General features: G+C 38.3%; 1 protein-coding gene across 1 annotated transcript; it reads left to right on the top strand.

Moving 5' to 3' along the window:
- Nucleotides 1-1,500: 1,500 nt before the first annotated feature.
- spry4 (sprouty homolog 4 (Drosophila)) lies at nt 1,501-6,069 on the top strand. Its single transcript, XM_055051618.1, has 2 exons — nt 1,501-1,737; nt 3,787-6,069. The coding sequence occupies exon 2, from the start codon at nt 3,838-3,840 to the stop codon at nt 4,981-4,983; it is 1,146 nt and encodes a 381-aa protein (XP_054907593.1). The 5' UTR covers nt 1,501-1,737; nt 3,787-3,837; the 3' UTR covers nt 4,984-6,069.
- The last annotated feature ends 21,899 nt before the right edge of the window (nt 6,070-27,968 follow it).

The following is a 27,968-nucleotide window of genomic DNA, read 5'->3' as shown; positions in this document are numbered from 1 at the left end:
CAGTGGCAGCATTGTGCTCTCAGGTTGTTTTTCTTTTCCAGGGTGGAAGAAAACCTGTTAGAGGCCAAAAGGCTTTGAGACTTGGGTGGAGGTTTGGGTGGAGGTGAACATACAGTCTGAAGTCAGTATAGGGACAAAGCCCAGAAGACTGCAGTGTATAGATATATATTCATATATATCTATATATACATATAGGATATAGAGATATATCTACAGGTATATCTATATCTATATATATATACACATATATACATATAGATATATCTATAGATATATATACATATATAATGGAGCTGCTCTATCGGTTGAAGGAGAGCTTCCACTTAATCTTCAACTTTAAAATTTACTTTCATTTGCCATTCAATGCAGTCTGAAACTAGAATAATTTTCATTCCTTTCTTTTTTTCTTCCCTTATCTTCACTCCGGCTTTTTCAAAACAATAATCCCAATTTGGCGGTGTGGTGGCTGCCATGACGATGCGTGCAAACGGATAATGGGGCAACTGTTAACCTTTGACTGGTTAAAAGCCCCAAGCTGAGTGGGAGAGGGGGGCGAGAAGGGGGCTAGGGAGACACACACACACACACACACACACACACACACCCCCACACACACACCACACATTATGTCACAGAGAGAAAGGAAATTCACACTCATTTCCTCCGTGTGGTTTCGGTACAAATCAACAACATCCTGTCCTTTTGTGAATCCTGCCTGCCCTCATGCTGGTTTGCGTTTCACACACACACACACACACACACACACACGCACACACAGACGCACACACTCTCCTCACCACCGCCTGTTTTTTTACACTACAGTGGAAGCTGTATAGTCATACCTCACATTGTTGCAGAGGAAGGAAGGACACGTCCTTGCTCGCAATAAATGGCTTTAGATAGAACAGGAACCCAGGAGGGGAGCGGCTATTATTCGGGCTAATCCAGTTTAGCCATGTGGCCTCTGGCATCTTGACATCCTTGTCAATAAAATATGTTTGAAAATTGAACAACCACCTTCAGATCCTGTTTTTCACTTAAAAACTGACTTCTGTTAATTCAGATTAATACTCGGAAAAGCATATTTTTGGCCACTCAGTTTAATTACCCAATGTAATAAATATTGTTGAATTTATCTCTATTTGACGTTTTTGAAAGCATGATGATGAATTTGAAAGTCGAACCTCGATGTAAATCAGGAATGACTTTGTCCTTGTGACCAAAAAAAGCCCCCACCCCTATTTTTTCCCCACGCACAAACGCACACGCCTCATTCGCTATTTCTTCCCATTCATAAAAATCCGGGCTTCGCGCGTGCGCAGTGCCATTCGGTGTCCTCCCCATTCATAAAAATGTAACCTCCGCATTTCAAGCCCTCCCCGACTCGTTCTTCCCTCCCATTCAGAAAAAATAAATGAAAAAACGGAGGCATCTGCACAGCGCCGGCCCCCTTTTCCCTCTCCTCTACCCTCCCATTCATAAAAACTCACTTCCCTCCCCCTCGGTGGTTGCAACATCATATCCACAGCTCTGCGTCCTCGATCGCAGTCGCCTTTTTAATGCGCCAAGCCAGCAGAGAGAAAAGCGCTGAAAGAGCCGCTCGCCTTTCCTTTTGGAGTTAACGTCTTTGGAAATACCTAACGCACCACCCGCCTCCAATCTCCGAGCGGACGGCACAGACCTGCGCGCAGACGTCGAGCGTAACGAAGAGATGAGAATTGCGTCCTGATAGCCACAGTGAGTGATGTTTTCTCTGTGTTACATGTTCAGAAGTCGTGAAGCCTGGCTTGTTTCAGATCCGTTGCTCGAACTTCGCCACCTCAGTCCGCCGGATCCTGTATCGGTGTCGGCGCGACGCGGCTCTCCTGAGCAACGTCCTTTTTCCTTTTTCTTTTTTTTTTATGAAACTGACTCAGAGCCTGTGTTTGCATGTTTAAGTCAATATTTAACCACCGGTTTTAGGAGTAAACGCGGGATTAAAGCGAAGGAAAGAGAGGGACGCGAATAACGTGCAGATGTGCACTTCTGCATCTATCACGATCATGACGTCTTTTAAATTGGCTACATTTTTGCTCCCTGTGTTTAAAAATGAGGTTTCGTGTTCAGTCTGTCCTCCCTCTGCAGAGAGCACCACGTCGCTTCACCCTTTCACCTTCGTTTCACGTTACGCGTCTGATAATACATTTCTTATTATATTGCTTTATTAAGAATTTTGAATTGCAACGTCCGCATTTGTTGCTAGGAGTATGTGCAATAGTGGAACACAGTTATCAGCTTTCTTTAAGACCTTTGTCATTTTTAAATTATTTGTAAAACAAGGTTTAAAACGCAGAGTACCGATAAGCAATAAGCACGGTATTTGAGTACACCGATCGGCCGCCTCCGGTTTTATGACTCAGTCCATTCACATTTCCAAGGGAGCAACGCGCGCGCACACACACACACACACACACACACACAAACACGTACGCACTTGCACACGCATAGTTCCGGCTTGGAGCTCATAATGGTCTAGATTTTTGACTATCACAAGCGCTTGCGCCTTTGCCAGCAATGTCGCAACAGGTTTCACAACAAGCCAGGATTTTTTTTCAGACCCTTTAGTTGGAGGCAAATAACATGATGAAGACAAACAGCTTAACAGAGTGAAGTATTGATACATTTTTGGATGAAAACAGCAAATCAGTATGTCAACTATATGACTGACATAATAGCAGGCAGCAGAGATGTAGGTTAGTGCAAACCGTGTGTGCTCTTGCTCTATTTCTACTTCCATCAGTTAACAGTGGGGGTCTACCTGACATGGAGCACTCATGGAGGAAATGGAAGCAGCTGATTTCACTGAGCATAAATGGAGCGCACTGATTCATCGCTCTTATGCTGCCTGCAGCACAGCAGGCCCCATTCACAAAAACACCTGCTGGTTCATAAAATCAGCCCCATTCACAAATTCCAAAACTGATCATTTTCTCTCATTCGGATTTGTGGTTGTAAAGTCTGCTAAGGAATTACATCACTACATTATGAAAGCTGAAGGAGGTATTGATAAGCAGGTCTACACGACCTAAATTCTTGCCTTTAGTTCTGCTTCTCTGGCAAGTTTCTAATTTCTTCTCCTCCCTGCCTTGTTTTGCATCTTTGAGTCTTTTGCATGCAAGTCCTACTCTGTGGTGCTCTCTGCTTTTTTGTAAGACTGAGGACGAGAGTCCAGCTTCTATTGTGCTAATGTCAAAGTTAGAAGACATGGGGTTCAGACTAAAGGTCCTTTGGGTACCCATTTTAAAAATCACCATAGGTTTCAAGCTTAACAACCAGAAAATGTTATATAACAAAAAACCTTAAGAATATTTCTAGTCACAGTTGTTCTGTTTTAAGTAAACAAATTGCAACATATATGACAAATGTCTGGTATGCATGAAACCTAGGGGGTGAATTAGAAGCTACTGATTCATTTTGACATAACATCCTGATCAGACACCAATATTGGGCATAAAGAAGTTGCAAAAAAGTAAAAAAAAACTTTACTTTAGTACTTTGAGCATTTTTTTTCTACACAAAGCAATAACATATTTGATTTTCAGCAACCGTATGGGAGGTTGCATTGAAGAGCATAACATTCATCAATCCAACTTTTGTCAACTGTTATCTTTGTAGATTTGAGAATTTATGTCACCTCCTGTATAAAATACTTAGAACCTATTCCTTTTAAGTTTCAGAGTGAATAAATAGTATCATGGAAGCCCTTGTTGCTTGTTGTAATGGAATCTCTTGTATCTGTTTTTGCAGTATCACTAAATGCTGCTTTAATGTGAAGACGTGCAAGGCACCAGCCGACACATGGAGTCCAGGGTTCCCCACCACATTCCCGGAGTGTCTTCTTCCCTTATCTCTCAGCCTTTGCTGGACAGTCGAGTGCCCTACGGTCGTCTTCAGCATCCTCTCAACATTTATCCCATTGACCAGATAAAGTCATCACATGTGGAGAATGACTATATTGACAGTCCAGCTGTTGTGGCTCAGCAGCCTGTGAGCCAGAAATCTGCAAATCGAAGAATCACCTGGCTGGGTCAGAATCAGGAGGCCTTCCTTGGGGCCAACCATAATCATCACCACAATCACCAACATCAGCTCCATCAGCACGGCCGATGTGAGCCTCACCCTCACCCGGACACCACCACCCACCCCTGGATTTCCTTCAGTGGCAGGCCCAGTTCTATTAGCAGCAGCAGCAGTACCTCTTCCGATCAGCGGCTGTTGGACCATGCAGCACCGACGCCGACGGTGGATCACCACCCAAACTCAAACCATCACAAGGGCCCCATCAACACTGTCACAACCCGAACTCCTGGTTGTTTCGCTTCCTCTGAATCTAAAGTCCTGACATCCTCTTCCTCTGCTTCCTCCTGCTCCTCTTTCTCAAAATCACTTGACCTCAAGTCTGCAAAGGTTCCTGCTGGAGGCGTGTGCTCCACTGGGATTCAACAAGGATTGGCGCTTATCCCTTCCTCTCCAACCGAAAAGAAGCACCTGTTTGTCTGCGAGCACTGTGGGAAGTGTCGATGCACTGAGTGCACGCTCCCCCGAGCCTTACCCTCCTGTTGGGTCTGCAACCAGGAGTGCCTGTGCTCGGCTCAGAGCCTGGTAGACACAGCCACCTGCATGTGCCTAGTCAAAGGGATCTTCTACCACTGCACCGAGGACGAGGACGACGAGGGCTCCTGTGCAGACAAGCCCTGCTCATGTTCACAAGCCAACTGCTGTGCACGCTGGTCTTTTATGGCCGCCCTCTCTGTCGTCTTGCCATGCCTGATCTGCTACCTTCCAGCTACGGGACTGGCCAAGCTGGGGCAGAAATGTTATGACAATGTTAGCAGGCCTGGCTGTCGCTGCAAGAACTCGCAGGCTGGCATGAACATCCCCGTCAGTAAAAATGGAGGAGTGGAAGCAAACGTCGGGACAGAAAAGCAGCAGCAGGGCTCATGATAGTAGACTCAACTAGCTGGCTGTGGCCTTGCAAGAAAATGGACAGGACCTCACTTGTTTAGTTAATATGGACTGGACAAGGCAACACAACCCCATTAAACCATCATATTTATCTGCTGGAACATGACTATTAAAACAATGGTACTTAAACGGTTTCTTGACCTATGTTTGATGGCATGGATGATTAAAATGGGCCATTTAAAAGTGGAACAGCTAACAGGTTTGGTGAGATTTGTTTTCATGTTCTATAACGGTGACGTTGATAAGAGACCAGATTGTGTGGCCTTGTGTCTGGGTTTAAAAAAAATGGCTGAAGGCACAAAGTCGTACCTCTCTGCTGCTCAATATTTTTCCAGCTATTTTTTCGTAATACCAATTAAACAGAAACTGAGACTTCAAAAGGTATTCACCCCCAGTCATCTAGAAAAGCACAGCCCAGTGTCAATCAGGAAAGCAAGTGGTTAACTGTTGAATACTGTGGCTTTTATGATGAGCCATTACAAGAGACAACTTCCTCTCAAAAGTGATTTTCACCATCTTTTAATTTTGCAGTTATGCTAAACGAAGCTAGTTTGGTAACATTTATCTCTAGATTGTTATTTGAACAGGGGGATCTGTGAAAACAACCCTTTTTAGACCTAATATAACAGTAATTTTCCATATTTCTTTCATCTTTTCGTGTGCTACAAGTGAGAAATAATCAATTTACAGCAATTTGTTTATTAATTTTATGGCTGGGAAAGCTTAGCCCTTCTGAAATATTTTGAATGCTGTTCACTGCTCCACCTCAGATGTAATGCATGTCACGATCTGCATGCTCTAGTCTAATGGTTAACCGCCGTGCTAGAAGTGGATTTGTGGTAGAGAAATATGTAAAAAAAAAAAAAAAAAAAAAAAAAAAAAAAAAGATTTAAACGGAGAAAAAACAACCAACCTTCTCAGGGATTGTTATACAATAATCTCCTCTTGAACTTGGCCTACTGCATGTTGAATTTTAAAACTGCCTACAAGAGCCTGGTCTGCTTCCTCTTTGCACAAAAACGGCAAAGAAAACATTTAAGAGGCGAAAGAGGCAATAGTGAATAATTTAAAACACGCAAGCTAAGTGAGAGGCAAATGGGCCATAGAACTTTCTTTTTTTTTTCCAAAGGAGAGAGGGATGCAGGTGAAGAGGGTCAAGCTGAAGGTAAAGGTGAAGAGGAAAGGATTAGAAAAAGTTATTGTGTTGTATCCAGTCAGCCTTTGTCAATATCAAACCTGCCACTTGCACAACCTTATTTTTAGGACCCCTCTTAAAGGATGTACTAAAGCACAGTATTAACCACCTAAGCAATCTTGTATTACTTTGGCCTTCACTACATTTACCCCACACACACCCATCCACCTCTACGCACATCTGTGTCTTCATGAAAGTCAAATCAGTATGCTGCATAGCTGATTGTGTGAGGTAGTCTCTCTTTTACTATTCTATTTTTGTGAATTGCATGATGTTCTTAGGAATTTGCCAAAGGATGCTATTATATAGTAGCATGGTTTCACAGTCTAAGTGACCACAGTTGTTATGATGCCCTTTTGCCAAATTGTTAACAGTGGCAGGCTGTTAAAGGTGAATTGCCCTTTAATACAGGTGGTTGTTTCCATTTGGCATTATGGCATATTTGCTTTGTGGCTCCATAACCCACAAGTTGGACCCTTCTCTTCCACTAGGGTATCTAACTTTGCTCATACTTGTATTTGGCTTTTTACACAAAGCTAATATCATTCAAAAAACAATAGGAGAGCAGGAAAATCCACATGTGGTCCTTGGTATTGAATGTACGAGGCAATATTTAAAAAAACCTTGCAATTCAGTCTGAGATAGGTGCCAAACCTGAGAGCGAATCTGTGCCTGGGGGGAGGTGGGGCAGCAAAAATCACAAATGTTTTGACTATATATTTAGTAATAGCGCTATGAAGGTGAAATGTTATTTGCTGTAAATAGTTTCACAACATTTGTGTTCTTTAGAAGAGACTTTTAAATGTCCTCGGAAGATTGCATGGTACATTATAACCACAATTCAGTACAAACTATATAGAGACTATATTAGATATATATTTTGAGGGTAAGAATAAGATGTTTTTGAGGAAAATGAGTGCAGTAGAAGGAGGCTTCGAGAAACAAAGTGACTTTATACCATTTGCACTTGATTTAGAAAAGTGTGCCCGGCAATAATAAAGAAGTAGAAAAAATAAAAATCTCCTGCTGATTATGCTATCCATGGCTCATTAGCAGTCGAGAGGCTAAGCTAATTCCCTCTCTGAGTCCTAAAGACATTGGATTCATTGAATCCACACTGCGAACACAGTCTACCCTGATCAGCCTGTTCCCTGCTCCTTTTTTTATTCATGCATTTCTTCCTTCCTTTCTTCCATGGGAAATAGTCCAACAAACACCCCTGGCCTGCCTTGATTGACAAACACAGCTGCTGTTCATAGACTTGTCATACCACAGAGACAGAAGAGACTCACATCTGATACTCTCACCCCTCTTGCTTTCTTGATGTTTTTTACCCTCTTGTCACCTTTGTTTTTACCTGGAGTTGTTTTTATCTTTATCACAGGTTGGACCGCTTTCTTTTCAACAACTGCTGCCTTTCTTTGTAGATCTTTTTTCTATTATGTGCTCATTGGCCGGTTCAAGGTGTGAAAAAAACCCACCAACAACTATATTGAAATTAAATCTGTAGTTTAATTTGAGTTCTACATACCAGTATCACTACATACCAGTATCACCTGGTTTATATTTTCACATAAAAGGAAAACTATCAAACAGTTGCTACTCCATTCCTTTGTACCTTTCCAATGACATTGTTGGATTAAGAAATGAGATTTGTGCTTTTTTTGTTGGTTTGTTTGTTTAGATATTACAAAAGAAAAAAAATTCTCATATAAAAGGTTCCCTTTATAGATATATTTATTTTGAAGTTCTATTTTATATAGTATTTATTTAGATGCCAACTTTTTGTTTGTGAAGAAAGCTTATGTTGAAATGGAATGTACATTGACAATGGAAATATATATTGTTAAATATACTTGGCTGTTGTGTTGGTTTTTGTACTACACAAATAAAGAATAAGTAGAAAGGTAGTTCAGGATTTTCTTTAACAAAGTTTTGTTTAAAGTTCATTAGAAATTCATACATACCCTGCAGAACATTTGTGGCATATTAATTTGTTATAAATTCAACTAGTTCTAGCAGCTAAAGAAAGACCAAACCTGACATACGCAGCTTAAACAAAATACATTTTCAAGTACATCAAGGCAGTTTGTAGACATCCTATTTTGAGGACCTTTAAACCACTATGTTTATATTGAGTGCAGATTACAGAGAAGCAGGTGATTTTTTTATGGCACCTGCAGGGAGGAGGCTTTGAGTAAAACATATATAAATATCAGCACAGATGAAGTGATTCCTGTCAAAAGTAAAGCAATTGTAAAGAGCAAAAATGTTACAATAGAAGATATTTTTGTCAGCTACTCTGACAAAACAATAGCTTCTTGGACCAGCCATTAGTTTTGCAGATAAGCCATTAGATTGTTGAACTCTCCTACAGCTTCACAGACGACCCAGTAGCTTTTCAGAAGATTAACAGGAAGGTCTGACAGAGATTCAAAATCTCTAACACAATGGAGTTCTGGCTAACGTAGTAATCATGCAAATACATACTAAACAGAAACACAACTGAAATAAAAAACTGACAAACTCAATAATGACCAGGTATTTGTTTTAGTTTAACAAGATCACTCCATGAACGTGAAAAGAAAATGTTGTTTTTGCCAAATGAAATGAAGAGGTCAAGAGTATCATCTATACTGAAGATATTAGCTGCTTATAAACCTTTAACAGAACCACAGTCAAAACATACTAAGCTATCTCTTTCATTAAAATTTGTACCAAAGTTTAATTTCAGAATAGGAACAGACAAAACTTTTGCCAATAAGGTTTTTCTTACCATTAATCATTTTGCTGTAAAACCTTTAAGGACTTAAGTTCCTTTGCATTATCATACTGCCTTCCTGAGCTTGCCCTTCCTGTTGCTCAATAAGCCACCCACTATAAAACACTCACAGGGCCCTAAAGGCCAAAATAAACTGAACGACCTCAAACAGAAAGAAAACATTACATAAGAAACAGGAGATAATCCACAGACTTCCTCCGGACTATGTAACCTGAGACTTGAGCTGCTCACCTGGCCACTTCATATCAAAGTTTAAACTCCACAGCTGCTGTTCCTGTGTGTGTGTGTGTGTGTGTGTGTGTGTGTGTGTGTGTGTGTGTGTGTGTGTGTGTGTGTGTGTGTGTGTGTGTGTGTGTGTGTGTGTGTGTGTGTGAGTGTGTGCGCATGTGAGTTTGCCTTGCAGGTTAGAATAACTTCCTAAAAGTTTATAGGGGTGGTCTGTTCTAATTGGGATGTGTAACATTCCTCTCCCCCCAAAGCACCACCTTATGAAGCCAGCACACACTCAAAAACCTTCCTGTCACACACAAACACACACTGCCGTCACCTCCTACCCTCCGCCCTTCTCAAGCCCACCTGCACTGCTGCTACCTTGGGGGCGTTTCTCTTCCTACTCTCATCCACTCTTTCTTCCAACTCCCAATTGTTTGATTCTGTACTTTGTGTATTTTCTGGGTGTTTACCTGAATGAGCCTTGGAGAGGAGAATGGAACAAATGAACAAGAAGAAAAGAATAGAAGGTTGCCTTTCAGAATCATATAAAGAACATCTTTCCGCTGCGAAAGCCCTGCAGGCGCTGCCGTGTCTGCTCCAACAGGTGAGATCAGAGACCAACCTGCCTGTTTACCTGCCGGTCTGTCAGCACCCACCTGGGCTGACACACACACACAAACGCACGCACACACACACAACCACAAACACCTGCATTTGACTTCCTCCACACCTACATTGTCATCTCCACCCTACCAAGCATCATACATATCATCAACACAGGAAGCTTCAGCACAAGCAGGTGGAGCAGAAACCATATATTATCAGCTGCCATTGTGGCAGACTGGATTTACAGAGGAACCAGTTCTGCCTTGGTAGGAAAGTGTGGATGCACATAATCATTTGCACTCTACTTTGGAAATCACAGAGGATAGCTCAAGAACACTGAAAGCTTTAAAGTTGTTTTCTTACATGTTGCTCATATTTGTTACATTTGCTGCAACACAGTAGCTTCTGTCACACACAAACATGTTTCTGTGTAACAGAATGTGCAAACCTTAACTTTTGTCAAGACAAAGGCTATTACACTGATTTACTTACATCTGACATCAAAATAAAAATCTGTTGTTAGAAAAAAGTAAAAACAAGTCGGAGCTGAACTGTAGCTAAATGTTTATCATCTAATCTATTTTCATATGTACTTGCTTGCTTGTTTCTTTAAATAATTACTTTTGCATGTCTATTTGTTTGCCTATTTTCTTAGTTTCTTGTTTGCTCATGATTCTTCATTTATTCCATTATTTATTTTCTTAGCGACTTGTTTGATTGGCTTCTTTACCTACTTACTTACCTACTTGTTTCTGTAGTTATTTAATTGCTGAGACATTTTTTACCTTTTATTTTTTTTACACTGTTTCAGTTCCACTGAAAACAAAAGCTGGACTGCTATAATGCAGGACAAAGCAACATCCAGGTGAAACAATCAGACTCAACTCATCCCACATTTGTCTGCTTATCTACTGTGTCTTACAACAGGCAGGACTTGTAAGATTGAATTTCCCCAGATCTGTGTATGTCACCTGATATGGCAACTCAACTCGAATTTGCATGAAAGAAGCAAACAATAATCTACTACTGGGAGGATGTGAGGCAAGTGCTCTGCTGTAATTGATGGTTCGCCTTGGCCGGTTTCTCAACTTGTTTGAGACAATGTTTGATGTTTTGAAATGCAAACTGTAGTTTTTAACTCTTCCATTTACATGCTCAACTAAATCCCCTGCAGTTTGCTCTTCATGAGAAACCAGTTAACAAAAATGCCATTTCCACATCTGGTATTAAGCCAAACCCCTTGCTCCCCTGACAAGCCCCAGATACAGTTAAGACACATTTTGCCGTCTCTCTTTCTGTGCTCAGTAGTTCTGTGGTCTGCAAAATATAGTCAATAAATTCCAGGCTGAAAGAGTCTGTACCAATATTGTTTAGACGTACGTAAATCAACAACAGTGAGAATAACCTATAACTACGTAAAAATACAACTTTTTTTAACTTTAGTTTTGTCCAACTTAACTGATGAATTTTGAGGTTACAGTTAAACTTCCTATTTTAAGCCAATGTTTTATGTTTCCACTAAACATTAACATGTTTTATGGTTGATCCATGCAAATGTTCACATATAAAACCTTGTACCGGTCAGCAAGGATGCATGCTCACATGGCTCACAAATAGCAAGTGCATTGCTGTCTGAAAATTGATCCACTGACATTTAGACTCCATAATGAGGTCACTTCCTATCACGCACACATGAGCACGCACACACACACTCCATGCAAACACTCAGTCTTCTCCTCCCTGTCCGCTGAGGAATTCAAAAGTAAAGGGAAGCAAAGTATGACAAGATGGCTTCAAAACATATTTCAACACTTGAAAAGTTTCCAGTGTAGTGAGTTCATGGGACAGGATGAAAAGAATGAGTCTGTCCAGGATCCTGAGAGGATCTGTCCTGAAATGCACAGAGCAAATGCTTTTTTTTCATACAACTGAATATGTAGTTGGATCCAGTTAACATACAATAGATAAAAGCTACATGGTCCTTTTTAATCAAAACTGAAAGTTACATTTGATAAAATTTTCCCTGTTTTATGTTTAAGTCTATCAAAATTGTCTTTTTCATAAATGCCAGAACAATAAAGGAGGCTTTGAAAAAGTTAACTTTATTCAACTTCAGATCTTTACATAAATTAGCTTAGTATTTTGAAAATGTAGAGCTTGGGTTTATGTTTCCTAACAAGCTTCTCAAAATAGCTTGCTGGAATATTGGCCCACTCCTCTGGACTGGACTGCTGTAAATCAGTTCGGTTTGTAAGCTGCCCTGCGAGCTTTTTAAGCCCTCTTTCTGAGAAATTAAGATCAACGTCAGGTAAAAATCCCATTTATGACCAAGCTGGAACTCTACTCCTGCAGCAAAACAATCCCCGAAAATAAAATATTACCACACCCACAGTTCACTATTTGGATGATAACTATGGTAATCATTACCAAAAACTATGTGGAAACTGTAAATTGGCTTTTTGTCTTGCTTTTGAAGTGGTGCCTTCTGTCTGGGCCTGTTCCATTTTGGATATTGACATTCTTTCCAGCATTAAATTTTTTGTCTTTTCCATTTCTTCTGCTTTTTATTCATCACAAAAACACTGGAACCCAGCCTTTTTCTATAACATAAGGGCAGCTGTAGGTTATGGTGTCTATGCTTGACGTAGCCATTTTGAACAAATGACTTTTGTTCTTCTCCCATCCAGAAAATGTATCTAAAGATGAACTCGACCTCTGAAGGTCCGGAATTTTCTTTTTAATATTTTCTAGATTTTTTTTCAATTTAAAGTGTGCCTAAAACACATCTCCATATATCCCGCCATGTCTGTGAAATAGTTTGAATGACCTTTGAGGCTATTCTTTCCCAAATTGCATAAAAAATATGCAGACTTGTGAACTAAAAGATGTAATGAAATAAATGTATTTCTTCTATTTAAATGACTGGTGTCAACTGAAATTTTTTGTCTTGAATTTGACAAGTAAACCATGGCCCATCACACTTCCCATGGACTTTGAAGACCAAGGAAGCAAAAGAAGAAGAAAGGACAGATTAGTCAGAAGTTTTAGGACCACAGTTGTTTGCCTTCCAGCAAGTCAACCAGGCAGTCAGCCTGTCCACCATGAAACCACTCACCCAGCCAGCAAACAAGCCAACCGCTTCATTTCATTCACTGGGGCCACTGGCATGGGACCAAGTAATGCCACCAAACAAAGAGCTACTGTCTTGCATCACTTCCCCTCGGAGAGGCCAACCAGGCCGCAGCCTCTTATCACCAGGCACTGCCTGTCTGAAACACACCAAGGCCTCCGCCACAGCGGCCTCTTTGCTGCATCCTGTTTCAAGCCTTTTCCCATTATATCACAGTGATTTAAACCCCATACCCACAGGGAGGGTCTTATTTCAGTTTCAAGAGTGTCAACAGAAAGGGTAGCGCACAAATACGAAAACAAATTTAACTCGTCTGGCAACATTTTCAAGTGAATTTTAGACAACCTCCAACAATAAAGCAAATTCCCATATGGCTTTAAATTCACTGAAGCATATATGTTGTAAAAAATACATGTTATACGATATGTATGTTTAACTGAGTATTGAATTTTGGACAGAAGTGTAAAATCACAAGTTTGTGATCCATTTTTTAAGTCAGTCAGTATTCATTAGCCTGGCTATTACCTTCAAATGAATTTCCACTCAACTTAGCTTAATTCCCTGAGTAGAACTGAAGAGTTAATAAAAAAATATGAACTAAGACAAAAACCATGGGAGCACAGGGAGCCAGAGGAGAACAAAAACATCAGAAACAACCAAAAGCACATTGAGGGGGAACAGGATTAAACAGGAGGAACCAGCATAGAGGAATGACATGGAAGTGAATAAATACTGAGAGTGTGAACGTTGGAACAATCGACCAGGCTAAATGTCAAACAGGTAGCAGGTGTGAGGGGAGAGAGCAGAAAGCAGGCTGTGGAGGAGCATTTATGCTGAACTTAAATTACACCTTAATAAATGTTGTTTAATCTTTAAATGATGTCTGAAAGCCCTAAATTTACTTTTGGTGGTTTCAGCTTAACATTGTATCCCAACAGGTTTGGGTTAATTTATGGTTGTAAAGTCACCAAATTATGAAAATGTTCCAGAGGCCTAAATACAATGAAGTCGGACATTTGAGGTCTGCAATTATTTTCTTCTTCTCAAGACAACTTTATTCTGCTGTGAGTTAATTATTTTCTTATACCTGAAGGGAAGGAGGAATCTTAATCTTAATGGGCAGCTTTGACCGTCTGTCTTGATAAGTATTCAGCCATGTAGTTTGATACTTCCTTCCATGTCACAACCTCTGTGTGTGTGTGTGTGTGCGTGTGTGTGCGTGTGTGTGTGTGTGTGTGTGTGTGTGTGTGTGGGGGGGGGGGGGGGGGTGTGTGCGTGCGTATCTGTTTTCAACAGGCCTGGTGGCTGCCTAAAGGGGTGGGTGGAAGGGTGGACATGTGTAAAGACACTATTGCATTCCTTTCAGATCTTCCTCTAAAAGAACACACACACATGCACACGCCAACAAGCCTGCATCTACAGAAATTAGCTCAGAATAACACACATATGCATTCCTTTTCTCTCCTCTTTCTGAAAGAACAGGAGTAAGAGGGTCCCCCCCCCGACCCCTCTTGAAGGCACTGGATGGGCCAAAACTGGGTTGACCAAACTTGGCTTCCGACCCCGGAGCAATGACACGCCCCTTTGGCGGTGGGCTGCATTGCATTCCTGGTGAGAGCATTGTCAAAGCTAAGCACTTCCTCTGGAGCATGGCCAGCTGCACAGCAATAACATTTTGTACATTTATCTATTGGCTTTAGACATTCAACCCCTCACACTAACAGAAAACAGTCACAAAAATGCACATGCACAAGGCAGAAACTGTGTGCTGCACATGCACATCTGCATGTTCCCCCAGGAGAGTATTGCAAAACTTTGTTTTGGTTCACATTTGTTCTCGTATCTCTGGCCTTCCTCCTTCCAGTCAAAATGTCTGTGTTCAATATTTAAATCTTTTTGTTGTTGCAGTTTAACTGACCTCCACATGTACTGGGGCACTGCAGGTATTATGTCAACTTTACTGTTATACATACACTGACCTAAACACCCTATACTACACATTGAAAACTCCTACTACTTCTTACTTAGCAAGTAAATATAATTCATGGTCCGCCTTTCTGATGAAATATTTGAACTTTGTCTTATTACAAGGAGTAGAAATTAGTGTGTCACTAATTTCAATATGAATAAATTTAAGAATTGTTCTCCAACACAGTTTCTTCCTTCTTGGATGAATTGTTCTTCATCCATGAAGAAGCATCTTCTAGGATTGAAACAATGACAAATCTGTTACTATCATTTACTGTATCTTTCATTCTTTTCCATAGAGAAATAGAAAAGAATGTAGTAAAAAGAACTTTCTTGACTACTTTTGTGTTTAGTTTATCTGTGAATGTTGGGTTTGACAACTGAGCAAAAGGAGAAAATAGAAACATGAATGATGATTTAAGAAAATATAAATTAATATTTTTTGTCTCAGTGGAAAGTTAGATTCAGAAGCGTTTAATTAAATATTTCTCAAAAGACAAATACACAAACTGTAATTGCATGGTTAAAATTTTCATTTTACTTAAAGTAAATGGTATAAATTAGTTTTTTAGTGAGATTGAACCAGTCGGAATTTCTCCAATTGGCTGGACAAATTCCAACTAATTGGACATAAATAAATTAACATTCTTATATTCTTATCCAGGTCTCAATACCCGAAAAAGGCTCACTTTTCCTTTCACAGGTTCAACTGTTGCACTAACACATTAAATCTGATTCTTTTCTTTTTTTCTTGTCTGTCTGTGTTCCAGATTCTCTTTTATCAAGATAAACAAAAACGAAGCCAAGCTCACAGAAAGAGACTCTTGCATAACAGGTATGACTTCACAGGAAGTAAGGGCTGCTGTGCTTGCTTGTTTTGTTGTTTGATGTGTGAAGATGTGTGCATAGCAAATCATATTCAGCTCTTTAAAAACATTTTATGATTCTAACTCAATGTGCATACTTCTGTGAGAGAGTTCACTTGTGTTAAGTCTTGCAGTTTGCATTAAGGCTTTGCTGTTGTACTCAGCAGGACGGGACACATGAGGACAAATTGATCTCCAGTTTAACTTTTGGATTTCAGCTTCCTGTGTGAGCTGATGCAACTTTCCAATATGTGTCCCACACATGAAGCTCAAAATAAAATGTTCTGCAAGATCTTCTGTGAGATCATTCTCACTTTCATTTCCAATATTCTGGGCATTGTGTAATCTCACATGCTTACTTTTATTTTTTACATTAGTTTGAGTTATGACCAGTTGTTGTAATGCATACAAAAGTATTTCAGAAAATACCAATGACCCATTTTCTAAATTTGCTACATGCAAATAATAAGTTGCTGGATAAAAAATGTACAGTCCAAAAGGCCAAAATATTAAAAAAAGGGGTTGTGATAACAAAATATATGTATTGTACATAACTGTAATGGAAACACTTTTATTGAATCATCATTTTTAGTTTGTTTTTGTGTTTAATTGGACAATGTGCAGCTCCCTCCACCAGAGTTCTCTCAGCATCGCACAGTTCATCAAAGATTGCATCTGTAAAATTACCAACTACGATTTCCCAAAGAAAACGCTGCATGAATAAGCCGTTCCCAAACAGGCGGGGCTTGTCACTGCAGCACCTGAATAAAACACCGACATCTCCTCTGATGCCTCAGATGACGAGCGCTAGCAGCAGGGCTGAATTATGATCTCATGCTACTATGTACATACGTTGCTGCTATGATTTTTATTGATTTATCGCGTGAACAAGCTTATTCGTTTATGTTAAATGTATTATTTAACATAAATGCAGCAATTGCAAGATTATGTTTTTTTGACATTAACAGAATAAAGACAAAGATTGACGTATATTTGTAATGGAAGCACACCGAGCATTTCTAAACTACCGTCACCCCTGAAGGAAGCAGTACAGCAAAACCTTGTGAACCAATGAAGTTTTCACACGCCGAAGTCCTCTTCCACAGGCAGCTGCTATAAATGCTTTAATGTTGCTTCTCCTCCCTGTTAACTTAACATTTGATGACTTTACATTGTGAACATCTTCCAAAATCACCATGACGACCTGAAACCACCCACCAACGACTTAACATTTCTCACACTGCCGTATGCACATGAGGAAGAAGATCAGGTCAGCAGATATGTGAGAGCTGTGTGCATCTGAGCCTTGTTATGTGCATGTCTAAGTGAGTGTGTGCGTATGAAGGATCTCACGGTGCGCTGTCTTGGCATGTCTCACTACAGTTCAATGTTTCCTTTTAGCTCAGTTGGTGCTCTTGTGTTCCTGTTGGCTGACCTTTTCTCTTCCTGTGAAGTTCCTGTCATGCATGCTCTGCCAAAGGTCACAGGTCTGCAAGATGAAAACTGACTCTCCAGTTCAAAACCCTTCAGGAAAAAAAAAAAAGAGTAAAAAATGCATCTTAAAAATGCTGAACCACACAAAATGCAGTAAAATGTAACAATATAAGATGTAATCATCATAAAATAAAGACGCCTTCTACAGCCTTGACAAACAAACATAAGAAATAAAATGACAGTAGTGGGTTTTATATGCAATATGTAATAAAAATGTCCAATTTAGTGTCATGTTGAGGGAATCCAATAGTAGAGAGGCAGAGACAGCAAATTGATTTAAATATTTAATAAGAACAAAAACTTACAAAACAAAATAATTGGAGAAGCAAAAACTGCAAAAATCCAGGAGATAAAGAACAACAGGGAAAGAACAGGATTAGACAGGCAGAACCAGCAAGAATGGTTTAAATACTGTGAGGGTGAATGCTGGTGCAAAAGACCCGGGCTGATGAGTTGACAGGCTGCAGGTGTGAGAGCAGATATCAGGATGAGGAGAGAGAGAGAAAAAAATGGCACAGGGGGCGAGGGAGAGCAGGAAATGAATCTAACACTAAAGAATGACAAGACCTAAGAAACATAGTTAAAATAGAGAAACAAGAAATGAACATAACTAGAGACACGAAGGACTGAATTAAAGTTAAACAGAAACAAGACTGGTCTAATCAAAGAAAGAAGCTGAGGAGCACAGAAAAATAAAAACTCAAAGGCAAATCAAAGCAACTCAGAGTAAAACATTAAGTAAATGTTAGAAACACAAACTTGAATTTGGGGATTTCAGCTCATGTGAATTAAACAGTTCAGACCGACATTCTTTATTCTCCTGTCATGTTTAGATTTGAAGAAGTTTTTTTTTAGTTTTTCCAACACGTTTCTTCAAACTGTTACATATTCATGTTTGAAATGACCTGACTTGACTCTGTGGGTGGAGATAAGGGGAAACCTGCAAAAACTTGCTCAGTTACTATACAAAAAGTTTGATCCCTGGTGTTTTCTATAGATTATTGAGAATTTGGCATGTCATTTTTTACTAGCTTTTGAAGGAAGTCTGTCCCATTTCCTATCAGAAATAAACTTCTTTGCTAAGTGGTCATTTTAAAGCCAAATCTCCATACATATGACGTTTGAGTAAGAGACCCAGAAAAGATAAAGCAGAGGCTGTTTTTAACAATAATTATCAAGATACTTGGGTAGTGAGGTAGAAAGTATGTGGTAATTATTCTGGTTTTATAGAGACATGGAAAAGAGGGAGGTAAAATCAGCCCTCTGTGCCTGAGGTTGGGGGTGATTTTAAAACCTAACCTGGACATCTCCAGACTTTTTTCCTGTTTGGATGACCTACTTGTTCAATCGCTGGCCTTAAAGCCTTTCTCCAGTTGGTATTTGACTTGTCTACGTGGGCAGCTGCAGTTTTCAGTCCATTTTAATGGGATCCATTTTGAAGCAGGAGCTTCTCTCTTGCTCAGCACCCTCTCAGTTTGCAGTAACTGTAGACAATGTTGTCCCAGCAACGTCCAGCATATAATAAAATTGAGCCTTTTAATCTTTTCCACCAAAGCTCTGAATTCAGATATCAGTCAATGTATCTTGCTGGAAAGATGTATCTTGCTAACAACATGGAGGAGAGGTACAGAATTATAATCAGTCAGGATTAGCTTCCTGACAAAAACTGATGTCTTGAATTCTTTCCAAAAGAAGGAATCGTGTGGCGCTACAAGAAGGGCTTCAGCTGACCCACATATTTACATATGTGCACACTGTCAACTACACAAATGTAGTTGGAGATGTACCAAATTAGACAAAATTTTGTGGTATCAGTGTCCATGAGCAGTGATCTGGCTTTTGAAGACCTCTGGCTTTGAAGGCTGTCACTGTGGCTGCATGTGGAAGGAGATGAGGAGCTCAGCCAAGGAAGTGGTCGGTCTTACTGAAATGCTTAAAACCCAGATAATTCAGAAATCCTATTACTCTATCCTGCATGTGTGTCTTATTGTATGAACTAGAGGGAACTTGAAAAAAACAGAGAAAGAGTCTGTTTTTCAACAGATGATCTATGTAAATTCTGTTACGTTTACAATTTATTTTCCTGATTTTCAAATTATGTCATTAAACCCTGCATATACTTTCCTTCCTTTTCTAATTGTTTTATCATAATCTTGTGTTTACCACTCAAGTCAAACTTCTAATTCACCTAAATCAAAATCTAAAGCGACACAATCCACCACTTTTCAAAGATTCAGCATTGAGCAAACACACTGTATTATAATGAAACAATAGGAAATTTGAGAGCTGTTTACACATTCTTGAGCATTTACCAGAAGTAAACACCAGCCTGAGGTTTTTAATGGGGAGTAAAGCTAACCGCTGTCCAGCAAAATAAGTTCTTTAACAACAAACAAAGCTTAGCATTAACACCAAAATCTTGTTTGCTACAACTGACAGTCAGCTTGAGTCAAATGAACTTATTTGTTCTTAAATAAATGTGTTTCAATGTTTTTTACACAGAAAAGTTTGTGTTTGCCAGTGGTGAAGAGATGTACTTAAGTAAAAGTACAAATACACAGACAAAAATGTACTCTAGTAAAAGTAAAGGCACCACATTAACATTTTTACTTCAGTGAAAGTAAAAAAGTACTTTTACTTTTGCTAAAAGTAAAAGTATTTGCTGAATACATTATCTAATTGCTAATACAATGTCATTAAGTGTACCTATCACATTTAATCTAAATACATCAGAACTGTGCCAGATTTAAATCATGTCTTAAAACTCATAGTTTCAAGTTAAAAACCTAACATGTATTGCAGATTTAGGTTTAAACTCATTTTTTTAAATTTTAACATGTTTTTCTTGTTTTTTTTTGACTGGAAGAGATGCAATTTTGGGGTAACCTGGTCATTTGAATCTGACAAAATATCTAGCTAGCTTTATCTAGATAGATGAAAAAATAGATGGGGCTTTAGAAAAGGAGTGGAAGAAAGAGTAGAAGAGGTGAAGGAAGGGGAATGAGAGACAGCGAGGGAACAGAGACAGCGCACCTGCTCTGTGACCTCGGCCCAGACAAAGACACCTCTGTCCCGCGGCACAATGACATCCGGGACACTGTAACTTCCTGTGTCTGGTGGGACAAGCAGACAGCACAGCAAGCCTGCTGTTTGTGCAGCCTGCCTCTATTGACACACACATGCACACACACGCGCACACACACCCTTTCTCACACACATACATGCGCACATACACAAAGCAGTTGGCTGTAATCAAACTCAAAAGCTTTATTCAGTGGTCACTCTCACCACAGATGGGCTTGTTTCCCCGTGAGTCTGTGGTGAATTTAAAAAGTGATCAAAACTAAATAATATCCACCACAAAATTTCATCCATTTCTCCAAATTGCTTCTGAAAAGAGCAATACATCATTCTCATTTGACTGAAGTAGAAACACATGTGTGTTAGCGGTGGTCAAATGGGATTATTATAGTAATCAGCTTGGAGTGGTTTTTTTCTAGGAATCATATTATCTAATTTTATCACAAATGCTTTGAATTTTTGTTTTATCTGATAAGACACATAAATGTGTGAAGTGGAGGAAATAACCATTTATTAGCCATAGCTTTTGTAAATGAGGTTGTTACTAATATGAAGTAAAAATAAGACATGAAAAAGTTTTTTGAAACAGTGATGTTGCATTAAAGTTTTCACAAAAGGATCATTTTTATTTCATTCATTTTCTCTTGACTTAGAAATCTGCCAGCAATGATTGGATGGTAGATAACAGTTTGTTCCCTCTTAAATAACAGGAAAGATAATAAACAAAGACTAAGGTTTTTTAACTTTTATAATCAACTACACAAAAGCCTCTCAGATACAATAATCATCACTGGGTTATGTAAACAGAGAGAATTATAAAGTATTCATTCATAGTCATATTATTTCACATTTAAAAACTCAGAGAATTTTTTTTTCTTTGTTATTGGAATTGTAACTTTTAAACTAACAAAAAGTAGCAAAAAATAGCAAAAAGTTGTGAATGGCTGAGAAATTAATGAAAAATGATTCCCAAAAAATCTCAAAAGTGTGATTTATACTCATTAAAATCCAGTATAACCAAAGTCACTGTGGTCAAATGCATGAAAAACACTGTGGATGAAAATCTGCAGAGCTGAACACACTTTCCCCTAAGTAAACAATGATAGCATAAAAAAGCTCTTGATACTAGAATTAAGGTTTGTTTTTCTGTAGAAGTACAGCCAGAGTTACAATTAAATTACTAAGATAAATTACTGGGCCATCGTTTGTTAGGATGGCCCAGTCAAAGTTCAGACCCAAATCAAACTGAGAATCTGTGCCAAGACTTGAAAATATGACCATGGATACTTTCTAGGAAATAGGACCAGATTTAAGGTATTTGGCAAATAAGAAAAAAAATGTAAAAAGACATAAAACACAACGTGCAAATGTGGTTTAAATATACCCCAAAAATATTTCAGATGGAAAGTTTATTTTCATTCTTTCTCAATAAAATATATCAAAGTTTGTTGTTGTAATGTGACAAAAAATGTGATAAAGTTTAAGAATGGTGAATACTTTTGGAAAACACTGAAGATCATTAACAAAATACTGTATGGGTTCATCTGATAGATCTAAAAATATAACAGTTATTCCTGCAAAATGATTAAGGTTCCTTACTTTTCATTAAGTTTTCATTAAAATAGGTGCATTGTATAAAAGCAGGTTAACTTGTGTATTTCTATTTTCCAATAAAGTGTAAACAAAAACCTTCCTAATGACATAAAATTCATTTAAAACGAAACAGATGTTTAACATGTCAGGCTTTGCTAAATCACAGTACTCATGTCTCGTGTGGATTGTGTTTTTTTTATTATTATTGCAAAGGCTGTAAACTTATTACATACATTCCACGTCAACCACACCCTGTAGTAGCAGCGCCGTGTCACCATCATTATGGCAGGAGATATATGGGAAAAGAACAGGCTACAGAACCTCAGCGATAGTTCAGTGTGATTGAAGTTTGATCCCACTCACCAATTATGTGGTTGTGATGTTTCCTCTGTTGCAGCCATGGTATCTTCCTTTCACACGCTCCAAAGGCTGACGATGATGGGAGAGGAATGCATGTCATAAACACTTGCCGCGAAACACTATATATATTATTGATGGGGACAGAGCAGAGTTTATGCAATTGTTCATGAATGGTAGAATTTTGTTCTGCTCAGAGATTTGATTATGCAGATGGTGGAGATTATGAGTATGATTCAAATTTAATTTAACTTTTTTGTTTTTCATTTTTGGTTGAAATCCAGTTTCAATATTCGGTTTCTTGTCCTTGCATCATTCAATAAAGACCACTAGAGCTGAAATTATATTTACATTTTTAAATCCCCTGTAAGTTGATTGTCAACTTTCATTTGTTAATAGTGCTACAAAGTAGCACTCGCTCCCCTACTAGCTGCAGATTTCTCAATTCACAACAAACAGATAAGATGTAAATATTTTTTCACAGTGCATGGATGCCCCGTCCCTTTCTAATGCCGCCCTGGGCAACCAACCAACCAGTGGCCCATATCAAGAAGGGCCACTGATTGGTCGGTTACATTTGCTGTTGTTTTGTTTTCAATTGCTTTAATGAATTTCTCTGATCAAAAATGAACTTTGCATAAGTGTTTGCTAAATCTGAACCACAAGTCATTAACTGATATTTATTTATTTATCTATTTATTTATTTAAATTTACAGATTTTGGTAACTTTACTGCTATCACAAAGCATGTAGAAAATATTGATAATGGAAAGCAAAGTTTGTATTTTTTGGATTCTGAGATGAGAAGTCCAGGAAGATCTTCATCCTCATTTTCTATGGTTTCAACTCCAGAAAAACTTTGTGGATTTGCTGGTTTTCTTTCCAAATGTCTGCCTTCCGGTTACAGAAAACCTTTAAATCTTGGAACAACTTCCAACTTATTTCAGTGTCACCTTATAACTGTATTGCTGCTTACCTATTTGGGTCATGCTCTCCTCCACTCCCTCAGTGTGTGTCTGTCTGTAAACGCCACAGTGCCTGTATAGGTATATATGTAACATGGAGTTTTGTCAACATATGTCGAGGTAAATGAATGTGTTTGTGTTCATCTGATCGCTGTGTGAAGGTTACAGGAAGATTTGGAGGCTTAGGTTCTTCTGAGAAGAGGAAGGGGAGGAGGAATAGTTGACTGTGACTACTCAGAGGGAAGTCTCAGTGGAGCCAGAAAAAAACCAACACATGAAAACACACCAAGCAATACAAACAGTGACACATCTGAAACCCAGAGCAATTATTTATCTCAGCAGAGTGAGCTAATGATTTATTGCTTTCATATGTCAACTATTTGAATAATTTTTCATTTTTTAAAACAAACTAATCACATTGGCCTGTCTCCAAGAACTCTAATTTGGTTTTCAAATCACTTGGTAGATTGAACATAGTGTGTTAGTATCAGTTTCCTCTTTTCTCAGCAATCCAAGGAGTTACTCCAGGCTCCAGGTTGGGAGCCCTGCTCTTCAGTCCATATAGATAGCTTACTGTTAACTGGCTGAGGTCAAAAACAAGAATATCTCAACACGAGACCAGAAAACATAGAGACATAGAGAAGTGAACTATTCTCTAAACAACTAAAGCTTTATTCTGAAGCCCGGACCGAGGAGCAAAGCCATGTTCGGAAGTTGTGCAACTCGGGTAATTTAATTTTATCCTATCTGTCAATGAAAATTAAAATCATTGTTGCTTTTTGGCATTGAGGTTTTTTATTGCATAGTAGAGCAAAGTATCATTTTCTTCCTTCCTTCCTGAGATATGCACACAACCAACGGATGTGTATTTAAGAAGCCTTCAGAATGACAATCCTGTCTCCACAAAATTGAACCGCTCTACGAAGCCAACACAGCTGCATAAAGAGAAAACTTCAGAACTCAGTTTTAAATGTGATTTAAACCAAAATGCAACTATTATTAATTATTATTATTATTATTATTATTATTATTATATTTTAAATGAAAAAGTATATTATTAAACTCTTGATTTTTAAGAACTGCTGTGATTTTGAATCAAACGTTAGGTGTGTGAAAATTCAGTTCCTGTTGTCTGTAAAACAATTTCTTCATAAATGTTTGTTTTGCTAATATAAAAATAATTTCTTTCCTATAGTGAGTGTTTGAAAAAAGGACTGAGGAATACTGCCAGTTAAGCTGACAGCTGAAAAAGTCAACAGTAAGGCTGTCAAAACGTGTTTACTTCAGCGACAGTAACAGAATGTCTTTTAACAGAATCTCATTTGTATCTGAAAGGTCGGGTACTTTAAGCCAGACATCTCCCTCTGACTTTGATATGATGGAAAAACATCATTCCACAAATTTTCTTGGCAAATTTTACCACCAAATTAAATCTGACCATTTCTTCCAACACAGAACATACAAGCTAAATCAGTGACGTAATGAACTGCTACCGGTTAGCTGAGGAGTTATTTTGAACGTATTTTATTTACTATGTAATTCTACCATTATAATATTTTGACAAAACTTTGATTGCAGTTTTAGAATAGCGTGCTTGTCAGTACCTACCTAAATATAGTCTATAATATTACATTTTCTGTAATCAAAAATGACCTTACCTTATTACCGTATTAGAATGAATGAGACTTGTGCACTTAGCAAAAAATATTTATCGTCAAAAACAACTGCCTGTAGAACAAAACAGCCAGCACACAAAAACCACACACAGTACTTTAGTTTTAATAAAACATTTTGTTAGCCGTGTCTTAAAAATACCCTTATGCCATGTGCAGTTTTTATACAGCTTTTTTATGGCTTTTTTGTACAATAATACTCTAAAAGCACAAATATTGTCTGCAGACTGAGTTAGTCTAGTATTTCCAAAATAATCTTAAAGTGCCATATTTGAGACCTTTAATGAAATTCTTTGGGTTAGTTTATCACTGTCCTGCTCTCAACTCAAACCAATAAGGCAGAGTCAAAAAATACAGCTCTGAAACAACAGAAGAGAGAGATTAAAAAGCTTTGCATGTTATTTTTCTTTGTGTTTTATGACAAATAAGAGCTCCAGTGCAAATGATCAGTTTGCACTGGACGATGCAGTTTTTTACAGCAGCACACATCGTTTTTTTTATTCTGAAGCCCGGACCGAGGAGCAAAGCCATGTTCGGAAGTTGTGCAACTCGGGTAATTTGATTTTATCCTATCTGTCAATGAAAATTAAAATCCGTTGCAGTTTTTTACAGCAGCACACATCGTTTCTAACACCAGAATGTTTTTTCTTGAACATTTATATGTTCAAGAAAAAATAAGAAGCTCAGGTTTGTTATTTCAATGCAGCTAAAAAGACTAAGGTGCATAAAAACAGACATAAAGCAAAATATAGAAATGTGAGCATTCAACCTGTTATTAAAGCACACAGCGTTTTTGTCTTATATCATTGAGTACATTTTTCTATAATGGCTTTAAAATTTTACATTTTCCTTTACATATCATTTTAGAAAATTTCAGCAACAGAGAAAAACACATTTCTCCATAATGTAATTCTTTACTTTTTTGGTCATCTCTTTTTGTAAATAAAAATTTATTCCTGTCACTAAAATGCCTCGTGTTTTAATTAGGAAGAAAACTAAAGTTTGAAGGTTATGAACAAATTTAACAGACAGGGAGGTCATGATTTTTTTAAATCATAAATTACAATTCAGATAAAACTTTTCTTTACTCTTTTGCATCATTTAAGTAAATCCCTTCTCTCTCTGTTTTGGCCTTCTGAGGTTTTGCTGCAGTTTCCTTAAGTAATTTGACAGTTTGACCACATCCAGTTTGGTTTCTGGCTGGTGTCTTGGCCAGAAGCGCAGCATAGCTCTTTCTGGAGACTTCTTCTTCTAGCCCCCTGCTACACCTCAGATGTGCGTGGTTTAATTTCTGAGGGCCTCCTAAGCACATGGCTGTGATCCCAGAGGGAGAAAAAGGAACCAAAACACAAGTTAAAGAGGGGAAGGAGTGAAACAAAGAGGGCAAAAAGAGTCACCAGAAGTATGAGGACAGAATGAAAACATTCAAAAACAGAGAAGAAAATGACCACAGGACACACAAGCTGGAAAAAGGAAAAGCCATAATTTTTCCCCTGCAGGTCATCTTCTGTCTTTCTCTTCTTGAGACAAGGACATAAACATCGGACAGGCACAGAGCCTGACCCAAAGAAGAAGAAACGTTTCATTTAGTAATTTGTCCCTGTGTTCCCTGACGTCCAGAAACCCAACCTAGCCCTGTGCTTTATAGTTCAGAGCTGGAACGCAGAAACACAGCCGTTTATAACTGTACTGAACTGAAACGCTGCTTTGTTAGTAACAGGTTTTTATTGTTTGAATGTAAACAACGCATACTGAGATACAGGCTCCTTGTAACTCATCAAAAACTAGACTAAGCTGTGACATTGGCCTCATTTTCAGAACCATTCAATGCTTTGTATTGAAACTGAAATGAAAAATAAAATAGGAAAATTACATCATTATTTTAATCATCTTTTTTATTAAATAGATATGAATCTGTCATTGCCATTTTTTTCTATGATGAAAACTTAAAACTGCAGTATGTAACATTTATTAAAAAATATGTTTTTTATGAATTTGTTAAAATTGTCTCTATGTCAAGACAGCATAACATGAAACAAATAATCTGAGAAAAAATCTAATTCCCTACAGAAGCCTGTTGTGAATCTTCAGATTAGTTGTGATGGTAACTGTTGATGGTGGATAAATTGTTTTCCTGAAACAATAAGTTGAACTTATAACACATTTATGTCTGATCATGATTTCTTGGTTAATGTCAAGTTGACATGGCAAAGACATTTTGAATGATGTCAACTTTGTTATGTCATGTTTATGATGGTGTCATGACAGTCTTATTCTCAACACATCAAATAAAGTGTTAACAAGCAGGTTATTTGGGCAAAAATAACGTACAACATTGAATTCTACACCCTGCACACATGCATTATAAAAATTGGGACACAAGTTTCATAAATGTTTCAGGATTTGATGTTCCACAAGGTGTACTTAGTTTTCCAGCAGCAGTTTTTGCAACAGCGGCTTAACACTGTGTTTGGTCTAAGTTTTGTTTATGCCAGCACAATAAACAGTTTTGTGCCTTTCCCCCTATTTGTCAAGTTCAGATTATTATTATTTTTAATTTAGGGGCTTAAGATGATTTCCAGAAATCAAATGGAAATGTGTTTTTTTTTTTACAACAACTGTAACTGAGAAACAAAAACAGTGCTTACATGTGCTTCTACTAGCTACAGTCTGGGTTGCAACAGGTCATTAAGTGAATCTGAAGCCCAAACAACTCAAGAACGCTGGTTTTAGCAAACACAAATTCTTTATGTAAATTCTTTTCAGGAGTTTTTCTGATTTCAGAGGTAAAATTTGTTGACATCTTAGTCACTTTCTTTGTACAGAAAGGTTGGTTTTTTTATTCCTTTCATCGCTCACGCTGAAGACTTAGTTTTTTCTTCCACTGACACAAAACATTTGAAACCACATTTAACAAACCCACATCAATGCTATGTGTTTGTTCCATAAAAAATAATTACATTAGCAAGGCCCCTTTTTTTCTCTATAGCTTATAACCTTGAACAGTGTTTCAACATTTAAATCGAGCTGTTCCTCCCGGTC

Source organism: Poeciliopsis prolifica, unplaced genomic scaffold (genome assembly GCF_027474105.1).
Source record: "Poeciliopsis prolifica strain line A6 unplaced genomic scaffold, Auburn_PproV2 SCAFFOLD033, whole genome shotgun sequence".
NCBI lineage: Eukaryota > Metazoa > Chordata > Actinopteri > Cyprinodontiformes > Poeciliidae > Poeciliopsis > Poeciliopsis prolifica.
This window is presented reverse-complemented; position numbering and strand designations above follow the sequence as displayed.